Source organism: Petromyzon marinus, chromosome 24 (genome assembly GCF_048934315.1).
Source record: "Petromyzon marinus isolate PM22_M1 ecotype Great Lakes invasive population chromosome 24, UKy_Petmar_22M1.pri1.0, whole genome shotgun sequence".
In the NCBI taxonomy this organism is placed as follows: Eukaryota; Metazoa; Chordata; class Hyperoartia; order Petromyzontiformes; family Petromyzontidae; genus Petromyzon; species Petromyzon marinus.
The window spans coordinates 15,810,928-15,828,585 of NC_133690.1; the positions used below are offsets into that span (position 1 = coordinate 15,810,928).

At 50.8% G+C, this 17,658-nt stretch overlaps 1 protein-coding gene across 2 annotated transcripts in view; it reads left to right on the forward strand.

Annotated features, from left to right (window-relative positions):
* LOC116945440 (epidermal growth factor receptor kinase substrate 8-like) overlaps positions 1-17,658 on the forward strand; it is a 38,906-nt gene that overhangs the window by 14,518 nt on the left and 6,730 nt on the right. For both annotated transcript variants that reach the window (XM_076069444.1, XM_076069443.1), the window contains exons 4-18: positions 570-634; positions 1,755-1,916; positions 2,441-2,590; positions 3,378-3,442; positions 4,115-4,275; positions 5,201-5,280; positions 5,773-5,899; positions 7,162-7,250; positions 7,950-8,024; positions 10,105-10,253; positions 11,535-11,706; positions 12,259-12,293; positions 13,542-13,641; positions 14,095-14,634; positions 15,332-15,536. In XM_076069444.1, the coding sequence (XP_075925559.1) occupies positions 570-634; positions 1,755-1,916; positions 2,441-2,590; positions 3,378-3,442; positions 4,115-4,275; positions 5,201-5,280; positions 5,773-5,899; positions 7,162-7,250; positions 7,950-8,024; positions 10,105-10,253; positions 11,535-11,706; positions 12,259-12,293; positions 13,542-13,641; positions 14,095-14,634; positions 15,332-15,536 (2,175 nt within the window). The remainder of the gene's footprint in view (positions 1-569; positions 635-1,754; positions 1,917-2,440; positions 2,591-3,377; positions 3,443-4,114; positions 4,276-5,200; positions 5,281-5,772; positions 5,900-7,161; positions 7,251-7,949; positions 8,025-10,104; positions 10,254-11,534; positions 11,707-12,258; positions 12,294-13,541; positions 13,642-14,094; positions 14,635-15,331; positions 15,537-17,658) is intronic.

A 17,658-nucleotide genomic window follows, 5' to 3' on the forward strand; every position in this document is an offset into this window, starting at 1 on the left:
CTCTTAATAGGTGCTCGCTAACAGAACTCGCCCCAAAAGTGTGTGAGAGGCTACAGAGCTCTTAAAACAACGATGGATGAGGCAAGATGTCACCTCTACGATGCTTTTCCAACTGTCGTGTTTTCATCATCTTGGTGAGCTCTTTCCTCACCCATAATTGTTTAGATATATTTAGTCACATTTAATGTATTCAAGAGCGCTCTTTCTATCCATATGCATCTGTGTTTGTACATATTCATGTGCGTGTGCATTTTATTAATCGGAGAGTGGTTGTGCAGTGGCTAGCGCAGTGCGCTACAGACCCGACGACCTGAGTTCGATTCCCGCTCACGGCCAACACCAATGAACCGGTCCTGGGCCTCCCCTCAGTCAATTCAGCCTCAAATGAGTACCTGGTACGGTGTGTAACCCTCCGCCCTGGGGAGACAAAGACGGTCGGGCACGGTGCTGGCCAACCACCCTGTCGTGTGCCGTACCAGCCTTAATCGGAGCTCGCTTAACAGCACTTGCCCCGACAAACCTGCTCATGCTATACGGGGACCTTTGTCTTCGTGTGTGTGCGTGTGCAGAGCAGCGCAAGCAGTACTCTCGTGGGTCCGGCGTGCAGGCAGAGGCGGCGGAGTACCGCGTGGAGGTGAGCCGTCGTCACTTGGCACGAGGTTCAGGGTGCAGGGGAATGACAGTGGACGGAAAAAGCCCACCGACTTTGAAGTCACGCGTTCCCCACTGCACCGGGTTGAACTTGCAATCACAATACGATGTGGATTTGCATAACGTCCAAACGCACATCCTTCCGCGGTTGGAGACGCGCGCTTGAACTCATGTTGTCATTTTACGGCCGTTGACGGTGCCGTTTGTTGCTGGCCGCTCGATGCTTTGGATCTTCGGGGTGTGTGCTCAGCAGTGGGTTTTAGAAGAGTTCGTTTTTAGCAGATAAGACCTGGAGCCGACACGGGTTTCTTTTACAAGATCGACCTCAACCTGGTCGTGATGGCCCATAAAATGTTAAACTGAGACAGCATCTCAAGGCACTGTAATAAACCGTGGTGTTGACATGTGTGTGACCAGAGGAGGTGGATGATGTCTGTCGTCATTAACATCATGCCCCGATCCACAAATACGAAGGAGGCATCACAGCGATACACTCCACTGCTCCTGACGCTGTTGTCTGGCTTGACCACCTGCATGTGAAATCGTCGTTGTTGCTTTGCATCTACATCGGCCATATGACAGAAGAAAATTTACATCATCATCATCGCATGTCGTCTATCCACTGCTGGAAGGAACTCGGGTGACCGTGTTTGCAGCGCAGCATGCTAACCACTATACTACTGCTGCTCCTCGTGTGTGTGCATATGCGGATGCTTTATTGTCGCCAGCCGAGATCTACCCATCGCTAGATGGTCTCCCCAAAACCCTTGCCGTCCCTCGTGGCCCTACAATGCAGCAATCCATGGAGCCGCAGGGCATGACCCATAAACACTGCACGCTGTCCGCTTCAAAGTTGTTTCCGTTAAATTTGACCAATTTGAAATGTATCCCCCCAAAATTACCGAATTTAAAATCACCCCGTACCGACAGAATCTCCCCACCTGTGAAACACAGCCTCGCGCTATCATCATCATCATCGTATTAAATGATTTGGTTACCTCCCTTCCTTCTTCCCCGCTACCCTCTTCTCCCTCCTCCACCATCCCACCCCTGCCCCCCGCCGCACCCCCGCTGTTGCCCCCTCCACCCGGCAACGTGGGCAGCACCTCGTGTCGCTCCCCATGGGCGGCCCCGAGGGCGTGCGCTCCCCGGAGGAGGGCGTCCAGCGCATGCGGCGCCTGGCCGCCACCGGGCACCTGTGGTCGCAGGACGTGAGCCTCCGCGTGGCGGCCGAGGGCATTCAGCTTCTCGACCAGGACACCAAGGTGAGCGTGGGGCACGGAAAGGGCACGGGGGTGGCGGCGGGGGCGGGGGGGGTAGAACAGTAGTGCAGGGAAGAAAAGGGGCATGGCAGGTAAGGGCATGTCAGGGAAGTGAAAGGGCAGGACATAACTGACTCATCCACGCTGGGATGGTGATGGTGTTTATAACTTCGTGTGTGTCAAACCACTGACTTATCCCACGATGAAGCCATATGTTGTACTCTCTATAGGTAATTACCTTCAAAATTACACTGTAAGTATTAAGAGGGTAATTTTGAGATTTTTACTGTGAGGTCACCTAATTAGTGGAAATGCCCTTATACATCTTATGCTTGCCCCTAACGAACAACAAACGGGCCTTAGGCCCTCCTCCAAACGGGCCTTAGGTGGGCGTGATGGACAATGCCAAAAGCGCTCTCTCTCAAGACTTCAACCGCATTCGTCGCCGCCTGTGAATCCTCCGTCGATGGGCAACCGCGTGATCCCTCATGATTGTGTGCGGGAATGACAAAAAAAAAAACATCCAGGAGGAGCTGGAGAACTTCCCCACCCGGACGATCCAGCGCTGCCTGGCGATGGCCGGCATGTCGTCGGAAGACCCCATCCTGTCGCTCATCTGCCACGATCCCTCAGAGCCGTGTGCCGAGCTCTACCTGTTCCAGTGCGGGCGCGTGCAGGTGAGAAGCCAGCAACCCGGACGTCTCTACGGGACGAGCGCGAGTTAAAGACAGGAAGTCTGAAACTCTAGAAATATTTAAGAGTATCTCACATTGCCTTACAGAGCTTAATCTACGGTATTTTTTTTTAATCAACTGTTAGTGTCCGCGTTAAGAGATGTTTGCTCCATTTTGGTGCGATATAAATTAGATTTGTATTATTAATTATTCAGAACATCTCGCTGCAACTCTCCTCCCAAACCTCATGCAGTTTCTCTGTAAAGCGTCTTGAGCCGCGGTTGCATTTAGACGGCACATATATTGACATTGTTGTTGTTGTGTTTGTTGTCGAGTGAAACTGCTCTTTTCCACGGCGGGGGTGTGGGGTGGGGGGAAAGCGCTATGTGATAGGCTATCGGTGGATTCGTCTCCTGTTATACTCACGGTTATCCGTGGATGAACGCGGATAATTTGATAAATTTCCCGCCACTTGTGGGTCACTCCTCTCATGCGTGGAAACCGAAAACAGTGGGATGAGTTGCATCCATTCCAGGATAACTTTTCCACGTGACTCTCGTCCACTGAAAGACGCAGATGATTGGGAATTATATGCCACCACATTGGGATAACTCCCCTTTACAGTGGGCGAGTGTAGATAATGGAGAGTAACTACTCGTGAAAGAATAGGATTTTCCACGGATCGATGGATGGAGCAGTTTAGGTGGATTTCTTCAGACTAGCATACACTCAAATGGCTTAGACAATTACTGTGAAGGAAATGAATGTCGTCTGTGTGTTTCCCTGCCAGGGCATGGCCATACAGAAGCACGTGGACCACGTGTTGTCTGGGTCCCCGCGCTCTCCAGTGAACAAGTGAGTTTGGAACCCGCATTGAGACTGACTGCCTCTCTCTATAAAATAATAATAATATGATCGCAGATTTTGAACAGTGTCTTGAGATGCAGCTGCATTTAGACTCCGTATAAGTCCACGTTGTATCAACTTGCACCGAGACCTATAAACTAACATAAATACCGAAAGACTAACAGAGATTCATATTCGTACAAAGATACTTGTATTCCCGCACAGGGACCCATAGACTCACAAAGTGATGCATATACCCACACAGGGACCCACAGACTCACAAAGTGATCCATATACCCACACAGGGACCCACAGATTCACAAAATAATCCATATACCCACACAGGGACCCACAGACTCACAAAGTGATCCATATACCCACACAGGGACCCACAGACTCACAAAGTGATCCATATACCCACACAGGGACCCACAGACTCACAAAGTTATCCATATACCTACAGACTCACACACATATAGAAGACCTATGACTGAGTGCTTCTATCAAACAATATCTTACTGTCTCTTTAAACCGTCTTGATATAACGGCCACATTTTTAAGCCCTCTGTACAAAATCCGATTTGCGTTTGTCTCAATCATCACATTGTAGTTCCTGCCGTGAGCTCGCCATTTGGCGTCCCCCCCATTCCCCCCTTCACCCCACGTCCGCTCCTCTCGCAGGCCCAGGGATCCGCACGGAGAACCGGAAATGTCCCAAAAGCAGACCCCCCCCGCTTCGACGATGATGACGAGTGAGCCAGCCCCCCGGCCGCCGCCCACGCTCACCCAGGTGGACTCGCGCAGCAAGGTGGCCATCTGGAACATGTTCCCGAATGATCAAGGTGCGGCGTGGTTTCATTGCTCAAATTCAGTCTTGGGGAGGCTTAAAGTCTGGAAGGCGGGTTCACCTACAGCCTGTGCTCCTATAACGGCGGTAGTTGCGTTCCCGAAGAAGATCAATGCATTTTGGGGAAAATCGCGTTATAACAGATAATATATATTCTTGGTTCTTTCGGTAAAGTCACGTAGAAGGGAAACAATAAAATAATACAAATATAAAACAATTAAATTTTCACGACGTTTGGACTGCAACACAAGCAATCATCATCAGGTGTGAAAACCACATTATTTTGGATGCTGGTAAACAGGTCCCATAGATATTTTAACTTTGGTTTAGCTTTACAATTCGTATAACATGTAAAAAATAGAACTGCAATAACCAAGGTGAATAACAATGTACAGTAAGGATTGTTTTTTTGGGCATAGGCTGTGGTGAAACGGTCAAAGGGAAGGAATCAAATATGAAAAGAGGGGCCCCACAGAAGTATAACAGCCCTGGGTCCCCATCACAATCATAATCGTTATTTAGCCTGCAGGAGGAATCCGATGAGCTATGAAGCTCTTTTTTTTATAGATGTCCCAGTATGAGCAGGTCAGCAAGTTACAACAGCAAACAATACAAACACCACGATACGAGTGCAAAAATAGCGAAAATGGTAAGCAAGTCACTAAATATGAATAAATACTGAATTCATTCATTGTATGCGTTCGATTTATCATAATTGGCCAAGACAACAAAAACAACAGCAAAACAGCCCTAGACCACACCAAGATAACACCACACAGTCAGTAGACCCCTCTATAAAATGGTACATTAACATTGAACTATCGATACACAGCAGGTAATGATCAAAGTTAGAAATCACATTTGCAAATGTGGCTGTATCCAGAAGTAATGTGGCCGCTGGCTTCTCCCCCACCCCGCAGGAGACAGGGACAGTCTGGATCTTGAGCAAGAGCTGGAGGACGTGCCGGAGTTTAGGCAAAAACGTGTGCAGCGAGATACGGTAACGACAAATCAATGGCGATTAAAAAAACCCACCAGGATTGTGTTTGACATTGACGTCTGGGTGGAGCCTCAGCGCTCATTTTAAGGAGCTTAGGACTCCTCCTACCACAGCGTTCTTCACTAATTTTCAGAGGGGGGAGGGGGCGGGGCACTTTCGCCAATAAGACATCATCAGGGTATGGGCCACCACACATTTGAAACCATTGGAGGTTTGACAGCACGATGATGTGTATTGTCGGAGGCTGCACGTCAGGGGCCGCACTAAACGCCACTAGAGGCCGCCAGTGGCCCGTGGGCCTTGCGATGAATGACACTGTCCTACTCTCTATGGAGCTTTCTCGAATGGAGGCCCTCTCGCTAGCGGTTGGCGTGAGAAAGTAATTGCCAGGCTGCACCTTTAACTTAAACGATTCGGTGTTGATATCCATTGTCTCTGTCCCCCCACCGCCCCCTCTACCCTCGGCGGTGCATGTCCCTGGCGATCGAGTAGGAGATCCTGAACCACCTCTTCGACGAGATCGAGGGCTTCGTAGCGAAGCTGCAGAAGGCGGCGCAGGCGTTCAACGAGCTGGGCAAACGCAAGAAGCAGAAGCGCAGCAAGAAGAAGAAGAACGGAGGTTAGACGCAAAGACCGCTGACAGCAGCCATAGTCATCACCATCGTCGTTATTGTCGCCACCACCCAGGGACTCTACACACATTGGCGGTGGTGCCAACTGTTGAGCGTAGAGATGGTCACGATGATGATGATGATGACAGTGATGACGACAACAACGATGACGATAGTGTTGTTCGTAATAATGATGAAGATGACAAGGATGCTGCTGATACTGACGACAGTGAGGACGACAACAAAGACGGTATTGGTGATCCATTGTTTACTAACAAAATCAATAATTGACAGGAAGTGAGTAGAACACAGCTCAGCTAGTTTGCACTTCCTGGAACACCAGCAAAGAGGAAGTGCTTCGCGGTTCCTGAAGTGATTTACGGCGCCATTTTACCGTCACTTCGTTTTATATTTCACCATAATTATTTTACATCTGGCAGGCAGCTTTACATTCCTTTTAATTCCCTGAGACAACTTAAAGGGACGGTGCCACTTGCAGGGAGACGGAGCAGTGCACCCGGCTATTATTCGATGTACGCGGGCGCTTTAGGGAGCTACCGACTGTCGACGAAAGCCGAAGAGAAGTCTCAGTCAGCACGAGGTCTGTTATCAAAACCGGGCATCTCCACTGTGATACGCTTCAGCGCAATAACCCGGACCAGATCTCAGTGCTTATCAACTCCTGCCACCCGAAACGCAGATATCAGATATCATTCCTCTGACTGGTTTTGACCTGGACCTGGACAGGTCAAAACCTAGACAAGTCAAAACCTGGACAGGTAGGCGACCATGGTTGCAGGGCCACGGCCTCCATTTTTTAGCAGTTCCCAAGTATACCCTCTGCTTTATAAATGGGTGAAATGGAATACTGCAATCCTACGTCAAATCCTAGTGTTATTTGGTAATCAAAGCCATTACATGAGTGTGTGCATTGCCACGGGCTGCACGCTGAAATTAATACCAGTTTTATTAGTTTTTAACTTTGATTTAGCTTTACAAATTCCTAAAATCGCCTTTCAAAACCAGAACTGCAATAACTCAATGTTTAAAGCAGTGTTAGTTGTTTGGCATTGGGCACGGGCAGTGGTGAAACAGTTAAGGGAAGGACATGAATTTGAAAAAAAATTATTACAGCCCTGGGATCACCATCCAACCTGACAAACATAAAGTAGCTCTGGGCGTAGCTGCCTCCTATCCACCTTTTCCCCCCTCCCCGCCTCCCCCATCCACAACAGTCATCTCCATACTCTTCCCTTCTTGCGTGGGACAGACGGAATCCTGACGCTGCGCTCCAAGCCCCCTCCGCCCGAAGAGTTTGTTGACATTTTGCAGAAGTTCAAGTACGGGTTCAACCTGCTGGTGAGTGAACCGCCTGGCCCCTTTCCCACCCCCCCCCCCCCCCGTTTTTTATTTTCCAAAAAATCGGCACCCCCTGCTTGCCCTTGACCCGGTTGCCATTTAAAAACTACGTCGACTTGTGGATGTATGAATCAGTTATTTTGAAATCGCACATTTATATATTTTCATCATCATCAGCAGCATCATTGTGATCATCATCATCAGCCATGATCTCCCCACTGCTGGATGAAGGCCTGCCCCATGCCGTTCTCATCTCTCACGCTCTCGCGACGCATTGTTCTGCCGAGCAGCTGCACGCGAGCCAATTGCGACACTCTGCGGTGGTTGTACTTACGGGTGTGCTCTCATCGTCCTGCTTAAGGCCATATTTTTTTTACGCTCAATACGATGATGGATCTAACCTGCACATTATGTCTGAACCACGTGCTCCTTAATTTTGTTTCTCATTGTAATCCCAAGCATTAGAGCTTCACACCTACGTAGGTGTTCGCGGTTGCTGTGCTGCACGGCTCTTCGGTCGTGTTATTCGAGGTGTACCGCGGCATCGTTGGTCCGACGCTTCACCCCACGCGCTGCGAGCTTCCGTTCCATTTACTTCACCGACGATCACATTTCTGATGTGTATGTCTCACGGCGAGTGATTTACACCGATTGAAAGCGTGTCGGCTAAACCTCTGACTGAACGATGTGTTCGTGCAGGCCCGACTGAAGGGAATCATTGATAATCCAAGCGCAGAGGAGATGATAACCAGCCTCTTCCCACCACTGCAGATGGTGAGTCATGAAAAGCAACGGGCTAAAGTCCTTGGAAATTATGTTTGGATACTGTAAAGCCGCTTGCGTGCGAGCGTGCGCGTACAAGTGCGTGGTCGTGCAGCGGTTAGCACGCTGCGCTACCAACCTGGCGACCTGAGTTCCACACTCGCCCAAGGCCAACATCATTGACGGATATTTGAACCGGTCCTGTGGCCTCCCCCTAGGTCGACTCAGCCTCAAACGAGTACCTGCTGCGGTGTGTAAACATTGGCAAATGGGAATCAAAGGTGGCCGTGCGTGGTCCTGGCTGACCACGCCATCCCCTTGAGCCCATGCTGTCCCTTGTAGGTGCTCGTCAACAGAAAGTTGCTCCAATGGTCTGTTAAAGGCTACGCAGGGAGCCTGTGTGGGTGTGTGTATGTGTGCATACGTGCGTGTGATTGTGAGCTCGTTACCGGGTAGTTATAGTTGTGGCGGTTGCCTCGTTGGTTGGTTACGGTGCCACGGTCACGAGGTGTTAACTACCTCGCCTCGTATTCAGGAGGTTGTGGGTTCGATCCCGACCCTGACATCTGTATATTTGTAGTTTGCATGTTCTCCCCATGGTCGAGTAGATTTTTCTCCAAATCCTCCACTTTTTCCCTCCACCTTTAGAATCAACGTGCGTTTGAAGTATTTGGCCGCTATACATTTCCACATGTTAAGCCGCTCCGTTGAGCTATCATTTGTGGCTAGGTAGCTTCTAAAAAAAAATAGGGTTTTCTTTAGTTAGCACTGTGCCACACGGCAAGCCGAATGATTGTTTTGCTCATTATATTTACAACCGTGCCGCCCCTCGGGAGTGATCGACTAATGGATGTGAATTATTATTATTAAGAGATGAGAGCCACTTTCAGCCAACTGGGGAGATGCCAGTCCCACCTTTTGAATGAATCCTTTGTCACACAAGAAATTCGCCTGTCTATAACAAACCTATATTAGTATCTTTGTAAAACTGTGTATATACATATTATTGTACCTTATATTCCTATGAACCCGACATGGATGTGACGTGCCAGAACTATTACCGGAACATTGTTCTGCAGAGTTTTGTCTGAGATTAGGCATAGGCAATCCGTCGTGAGTTACAGAACAGGCACCACATTTGTTTTTGTTAAAGAAAAGCCGGCGTGTGACGGGGCTATAACCGCCGCATTACAGATTAACCTCGTCAATTTTTATTTTTCAGGTTTTTTTTTTAATCGCCAAGCATCGGCGGCATCGGTTATCGCACGCAGCTCGCGGTCAATTGCAAACGTTCGATGCATTCTTTGGCCCGCCGCTAATGTGCTTACTGCGGCATGAATCACCAGGCAATCGCTATACCAATTGACACGTGGTCTGCAGGGGAGGAGAACGCACTGGCATGAGGCTCGGTCAACAGCCGTCCTGGCTGTATAAAACTCAGACTTTGTCCCTGTGTGTCTGTGTCTGTGTGCATTTATCTTTGTGTCTCTGTGTGCGACTGTGTTACTCATTACGGGATAATAAAATTGAAAACCCAATGAAAGACGCTCTGTCGCTTGTGTGAGCGTCAATTCTATGCCTTGATTTTTATTCCTTAGCCATGTGCCTGTTCGTCGCAGTTATATTTTTATGTTTTTTTATTTACATCATACATTTACGACGCAACTTGCAACCGCCACTCTCAGCCGGTTGCGAAGGGCACCAGGGCTAAAACACCAGCTAAGACAAATGAGTGAATGAATGTACACATATATACATCAGTGACGAACAAGAAAACTCTTGAACGCATACCTGTCAACCCATACGGATTACCCGTATTCCTGTGCGGGGAATTCGAGTTTTCAGGCCCATACGGCATACAGCCATTCCCATACGGGCAAAACAAATGTATTGTCTGTTTCTCCCTTGCGATGGGACTTTCTAGGATGAACGTTGAGAATTTATAAGGGCACGGGGTGACCAATAAGGTCTGAATTGGCCTGTAACAAGGTAGGCACCGATAAGGGGTTGGCGCGTATGTGAACGGTCAGTTCGCGCTTACGAACGAACGCATTTGACGAAACGAACGCCTCTCCCGATGGCACGAGCGCAGATACTGCACGCGTGCGGCGGCCTGGATATGGTTCGCTGCGTGGCGAGTCCTCTGCTCACGCGCCAGGCCATCGACATCCTCAACACGAGCACCAACCCCGAGCAGCGCAAGCTGTGGCTCTCGCTGGGAAACGCCTGGAGCGTCACCAGGTGAGAAGCGCACCTGTGGTGGCAATGACAGCGGGACTGCGACGGAATCACCGCACCTGCTGATGTTAGCCAATCAAAATGAAGGGGGAGGGGGGGGCGCTGCCAAATCATTACTCGATCCGTGGATCGATCGGCAATGGATTGGCACAGTAATGAAATCGCAAATTACGATGAACCCGGTATCTTTGATGTTATTATGGTATGGAATGAGCAGAATCGATACAATTAATGTCATAATTGGACATTTTTTTGTCAGTATCAAACCACTTTGATTCTGGCAAAAACAATGGTCCAGTTTTGTTTTTGTAGCTGCTCACCCCGAGCTACAAATGCCCTGATAGTGGCGTCGTCTTTGTGCTGTTCGCCTTGTGACGTTCCCTGGCCTCGTCTCACCAGTGTCAGGGTGAGCAGCTACATCGCGGGACCTTCTAGACAAAATGATGAAAGATAAGAATAGGTTTTACCCTTTCTGGCAATCAAACAGGTGTTAAGATAATTGTTTTTTTTACCCTTTAATCTGGCAACAAAACTGACACTTTTTTTTACAAGGAGTCATGTTTGCATTGACCACAATACCTGCGGTCGGAATGCAAACAAAAAACATAACTCTGATAATGTATTGGCACTCTCCTTGAAATTGGTTGGTCCACACCCGAGACAGCATACATTATCAGAGTTATGTTGTTTGTTTGCATTCCGACCGCAGGTATTGTTGTCAATGCAAACATGACTCCTTGTAAAAAAAAATGTGTCAGTTTTGTTGCCAGATAAAAGGGTAAAAGACCAATCATCATATTTTGCTAGTGGCAAAGGAGGTTCCAAAGGCGTTAAGATGTTCAAACACGAAATGTACAATGTTGTTTCGTACACCCCTCCTCCACCCGACTCGCGGCCAACGAACCCTTTCGCGTTCCGAGACGTCTGCAAGTTGCAGGGTGGTGTCCCGTTCACCTCTGAATCTCGGAACGCGCGCACAAGCGGCTCTGCGTTAATTGTATTTAGAGAGGCGTAGCGCCACCCAACCGACACAGCCAATTAGTAAAGGTTTGTCACGTGAACAAAACGTGCGAGTCTGTTACTACTTCAGCACACCGCTGTGTTGGAGAGTAAACCCACGACGGTTACAATTCGAGTGCGACGTTTCGCAGGCGATTACAACAGCCAGCTTCGATTGGCGTGCTGAAGAAGCTGCTGCTGCCGCTCCTGCTGATGATAATTTCATTTAATAGGTGATGGTGATGACGACGACGACTTGAATGGTGATGATGTTGATCCATGCAGGGCAGAGTGGCCGGCAGACAAGCCCCTGCCGTCCTACATCCCACGCTTCCCCAACTGGGAGCCGGAGCGTTTCAATGTCCCTCCTATTGCCCACGCGCACGACTCTCCCGACGCCGCCCCCATGCCCTCCTCGCCGCGCAGGATCGCTCCGGAGACCCAACTCCCCATCACGGTACCTTCATCGCTCCGTCATCACCTCGCTGCCTCCGTCATCAACTCGATCCATCCATCATCCGCTTAATCCACCCTGCCGTCATCCACTCCATCCCTCTGTCATCCCCTCGATCCATCCATCGCCACCTCGATCTCTCCATCATCCACTCGATCCATCCATCATCCCTCTCAATCCCTCCGTCATCCGCTCAATCTCGCTTGTCATCCCTTTGATCGCCTTGTCGTTCACTCGATTCCTCCATCAACCCCTCACTTCCTTCGTTAGCCCCGCGATGGTCCCGCATTCCCCCTTCTCCTTTGTGCCAGGGGTCGAAAACCTACAGCCCCTGGGCTGGAGAGGGCCCGTGACTTCCTGTGATAAAGCCCATAGCCACTTGAGGCATATCAATAAGCAACCGCCTAATGCGCCACCTGTGAGACCAATGAGCTTCAGTCCCTTCGATTGACCGATTGGAGACGTGCGTGTCTGCACGTTTAAGGGACACGAGCTGGTCGCTGTCATCGTGGGGCGAGGGTTAAATTGACGCGGAGTTTGTGTGTCTCCCACCAGGAACGTGAAAATGTTCAGACTCCTCCGGGCTTCAGGTGAGTTGTTTTCACGGCCGTTGCCGATTATTCTCCCTCCAAACGATTCGATGCACGTGGCCACGGTCATCTTATTGTCTGTCTCGTTTTTACCCTCCCGTTTGCATTGTCTCTCGTCCGGTCTCGTCTGGGCAAGTTTTGTTTGGACCAGTGGCCTCAATGTAACGTTGACATATGATGCAGAGAGATTACACACATTGTAAATAACAAAGATTCCCACAGTCACAAACTAATGCATGCATTTTGGGAACCAATATTCCCAAATGTTACTTCTGTTTGGAAATGCCGAATATCAGTCCAGGAGCAGGCCTACAATGTCTTGCTCACGCCACTGCCGGCAGAAAAGCCTCCACTAGGGGGAGCTCTAGACAGCCCCTCTCCTGGGATGTTTTGGCCTTCTCGTCTATGCTGGTTGGATATCTTTGGCGAGCTGGCGGTACTCAAACTTTACCCCACCGCACACGATCTAGCGATCACACTTAAGTGTGGTGGGCCAATGTTCACCACTGGGTGGACAGAGGCAGCACGGGGGGATTTGAGAAACGTTCGTCCCAACTGAATCGAACCGCCCACCTGTGGATTGCAAGTCCCACGTGTCGACGATTACCAGCACGGGTGTTTGTGTGTGTGTGTTTGTGTGTTTGTGTGTGTGTGTTTGTGTGTGTGTTTGTGTGTGTGTGTTTGTGTGTGTGTTTGTGTGTGTGTGACGATGATCTGAACCGGTCCCGGGCCTCCCCTAGGTAGACTCAGCCTCAAATGAGTACCTGGTGCGGTGTGTAAACATCGTCACTGGGGAGACAAAGGCGGTCGGGCGTGGTGCTGGCCACCCACCCCCTCGTGTACCGTTCCGGCCTTCATAGGTGCTCGCTAACAGCACTTGCCCCTACAGTCTGTTAAGGCTATATGGGGGATCTTTGTTTTTTTGTTTTGTGTGGGGAGCGGTAGTGTGGCGGTTAGCGCACTGCACTATGAACTCGGCGACCAGAGTTCGATTCCCGCTCACGGGCAACACCAGTGACGATTCTCTGAACTGGTCCTGGGCTTCCCCTAGGTCGACTCAGCCTTCAAATGAGTACCTGTTGCGATATGTAAACATCGCCACTGGGGAGACAAATTCGGCCAGGCGTGGTGCTGGCCATCTACCCCATCGTGTGCTATGCCGACCTTCATAGGTGCTTGCTAACAGCAACTGCCCCAACAGTCTGTTAAGGCTCCGCGGGGGGGATTTTTGTCTTTGTGTCCCCGTAGAGATGACGATGCTCACAGCAAGAGGATGGCCAGGGCTTCGTACACGTTCACTGCACGCAACAAGAACGAGATCTCGGTGGAGAAGGACGACATCCTGGAGGTTGGTGCTGCCTCGCATAGGTCTTGTTGAACGGTTGACTCAGGAGTGCGGTGTCTGCCTCCATGGACCGGACGCACGGATTTTGTTCAATTTTTGAGAGAGAGAGAATGATGCAGAGGCCATAGCCGGCGCCGACAATTGTCCAAGCTCTGCGGCCCTTTATCATTACGGTTGGCCAACTCCATTAATGAGTGTTTACGCATGCGGAAATACCCGGAGAAAACCCCCACGTGCAAGGGGGTGGTAACACTAAGTCCCCGTATGGATGGACTACATATGGAAATGAATCCACTTGCTGTTCTGCCATTACCGGGCAAGTCAGGTGACGGCTACCTCGACCGCCCACGGGCAGCGTGGCGGCTTCCACAGCGCCGCGGTCCGTGCGCTTTTCCTATCACGAGCGACGGGCGGCGCCGCTCTCGTCTCGACGGTCCGCGATCGCCCTCCCCCCAGGTGCTGAACGACACCCGCCAGTGGTGGAAGGTGCGCAACCAGAGCGGAGAGCTGGGCCACGTGCCCTCCAACATCATGCTGCCGCTGGAGCAGGCGCCGGGCGGCGCACCCAGCCCGCTCGGGGCCTTCACGCACCAGCAGCAGCACCAGCAGCAGCACCAGCAGCAGCACCAGCAGCTTCACCAGCAGCTGCACCAGCAGCAGCAGCTGCGAGCTCATCTCCCTCACGACGAGCCGGCCAACTTCGCCGATTTCTACGGCGCCCGCCAGCAGCCGTGGTATGCGGCCTCGCGGAACGAGGTGGTGCGGCCGCAGGCCATGTACCCAGCCGGGTTCGCCAATGGCATGGACGTGGGGCCGCATCATCATCATCAGCAGCAGCAGCATCATCAGCCGTTTGGGTTTGGCGGTGCTCCTCCCGGGCAGCCCCTGCTGCCGCCCTCCGACTACAGCTCGCCCACAGTGTACGAACCCGTGCTACCCCACGTGCAGCACGGAGCCCGGGCACCGCTGCACACGACCTACGCACCCAGCGCCATGGCAAGTGGCTACCCTGCCTCTCGCGCCTCTCTCTGCGTCCGTCTTGCTTCTGTCCATCTCTCCTTCCCCCCCTCCTCCTCCTCCTCCTCCCTTCTCTCTGTCTTTACTCTCTCGCTTCCTCAGCCAGGGGTCGGCAAACTGCAGCTCCGGAGCCGCACGCAGCTCTGGAAGGATTGCTTCGTGACGTTATATAGCGACATGTTAACTACCTCGCCGGGTATACACGAGGTTCATGGGTTCGATCCCCACCATGACGCCTGTATATTTAGAGTTTGCATGTCTCCGGTTTCTCCCTCCACATTAAGAAACACGCGTTGAGAATATTTCGCTGCTGTAAATTTCCACACGATAAGCCACTTTGTTGAGCTTTCATTTGTGGCCAGGTCGCTTTTGAAAAAGAGCTATATAGCTCAGTGGGCCTTACTTACCTGGTTAAAATAAAAAAGTTTAGTTTTTAGTTTCGGGTGCATATACGGTCTGCTATGGCAGATGGATCAAAAGCATAGACATTAAATTAGAACGTGGAACATAAGCTGAAAAGTGCCGCAAAGAACCACTGAGCGTAATGCGTGCTTTGGATAATTATTGAGCAACAAAAAGAGAAGCACGTGGCCAGGTCGCTTCTGGGCCTTACGTGGTCAAATACATTTATTTGTTATTATTATTTTTCGTCACGCCGCTGTCGGTCTCTGCGCAGGGCCTGGCGTCTGCTCCGTCGAGGGGCTTCATGCCGCACTCCTTCCCACGAGGGCCAGCACCACCACCACCGTCCTTCTCGCCAGCGCTCTCCACCCCCAACGGCGTGGGCCTTCGGGAAGACGAGGGCCACGGGAACTCCTCCACCCTCGCCTCCTCCACCTCTGCCACGTCCTCCTCCTCTGCCAACCAAGCGCCGAAGGAACGTGAGTACCTCGTCACCAAGAGACGTGAAGTCATAGATGTCGGAGATTCACAGCAGATTCGTCTAAACGCGCCGTGCATCAGGGTGAAGTTCAAGAGGTCAGGCTTTCAAGTTGATTTTGGTGTTTAGCCGGGCGAGGACTCTAGAGACCAGGATGAGCGATCTAGTTCACCGCAATGACAAAAGAAAAACAAATAAAACAAAGTACAGCAATTAAGTAAATGTAAATAAAATAACTGGTAGCACACGAAGAATGCTAAATATTGCAAACATTGATCAATTTTAAATCGACGCTAAATATAAAAATCCCAGCAGCGCAAATCCGCTGGGTGCAAATTACCGTGAGATTGATCAGAGCAACAAATGACCAAACTGAGCGGCAGACACATTCAACATTAAACAGACAGAAGGTTGACTGTAGTCCTCATATGAAAAGAAGCAAGGATATACGCCACAGGCATCTTGGTCAGTGCTGCTGATTGATTGATACCGTTCGCACCTCACGGTTCTCTACATTCTCCCTCCTCACCTGCTGGCCCTGAGCCAGTGGTGGAACTCGCACGTCCCTCCAGCGGCGGCGAGCCCTATCCACAGGGCAACCGCCGTTGACTTCCCCACAGAGTGGTACTTAAATGGTGAAAGGGAGATGCCCAGCCCTGGCATCGCTTGCTGGCGCCACTGCTGGTGGTATGGCCGCCTCCACCGAGAGGCGGGCTGGTGGAGGCCATAACAGCACCGTCTGGAGCAATGGCCTCTCGCTCTTCAGTGTGGCCCAGCGACCACTCGGCCGATGCCAACATTTCAGAGGCCCACACAGCCACCCCCCCCCCCCCCCCCACCTCCACCACTTGCTGACAAAACACATTCATTCTTCTCTCTAAATACCAGTCATACTAAAGAACTCACATGACCGGATTTTTTTACGCAGCTATAATATTTATTATGGGGGGGGGGGGGGGGGACGGAGGCATTTAAATGTTCGGGTTAGGGGTAGTTCAATGAGGGTAGTTAAACTTAGTTACATTTTTTATTAAATATCACGATTAAAATATTAATTAATGCCCGAAACATTATTGTCCGGATCAACCTGCGTTTGCATCACAGTCCTCGGAGCACCCGGAGGACTGTCGCAGACCAGCAGTGTTACCGGGGGCCACCCTCGGAGAACCACTGCCATAGAACAACCACCGTTTGACTTTTCCCCCACGAAGTGGCACTTTTAAAATATATATCTACCCCCGGAATGATGATGGATTTAAACTCGCGACCTTTACGACGGCGTGCCCGCTCGCTGTGCGTGCAGTGAAACGTGCCAGCACTCGCCTGTCGCTTCCGAAGTCGGTTCGAGCCGGGGGCCCCCCCGCGTCCGGCGTGGTTTTATTGTGCGGCTTGAGAGTAGGGGCAATAAAAAAATACGGAGCTTCTCAGTAATGCGGACGCGTGTAAAATACCGGAGGACCAGGGCTCGCGTTGCGATTTACCAGTGCCCTGGAGTTCAAATGCAAATTCGGACAATAAAATGCAAAGTTTCGTGGAGGCTCGGTGACCGTACGCAAATTTCCATATCTGCTTTCAGAGACACGGCGAGAGTTAAAAATAGATAGCCGCACGCTCTTGGTGGAGAAGTTGTTTGGATTTTATGGTCGCAGACTTTAACGCTCGCGCTAAAAATACCAAAAAAAACGAGAGCGGAACGAGAGCTCGTAATGGCCACGGCTCTCAAGTCGGGATATTTTGTTCAGCCGATCGCTGCCACTTCTACGTGACGCGACTCTCCTCCACACGACCCACTCTGCCTCTCCGCGGCGGCGATGACGTCGTCATAATAATGAGCAGCAGCGGCATGGTCAGCAGGCGTCGCAACATGAGTGGTATCACCATGAGCTGTAGCAGTAGCGTTATCTTCGTCACCTGCGTCAGCAGCAATAGCTCGGTCATTGTTGATTAAAATTAAACATTTCATCATCATCATCAGCCATGGCCAACGCGCTGCTTGTTGATGGCCTCCGCAAGCCACCACCAACGCTGACGATCCTGCGACGTGATAATCCACCTAGCACCTGCACAAGAACTGATTTCATCCCTCCGTCTCCTCGGTGGGCGTGCTGTAAGACGCGTTCCGT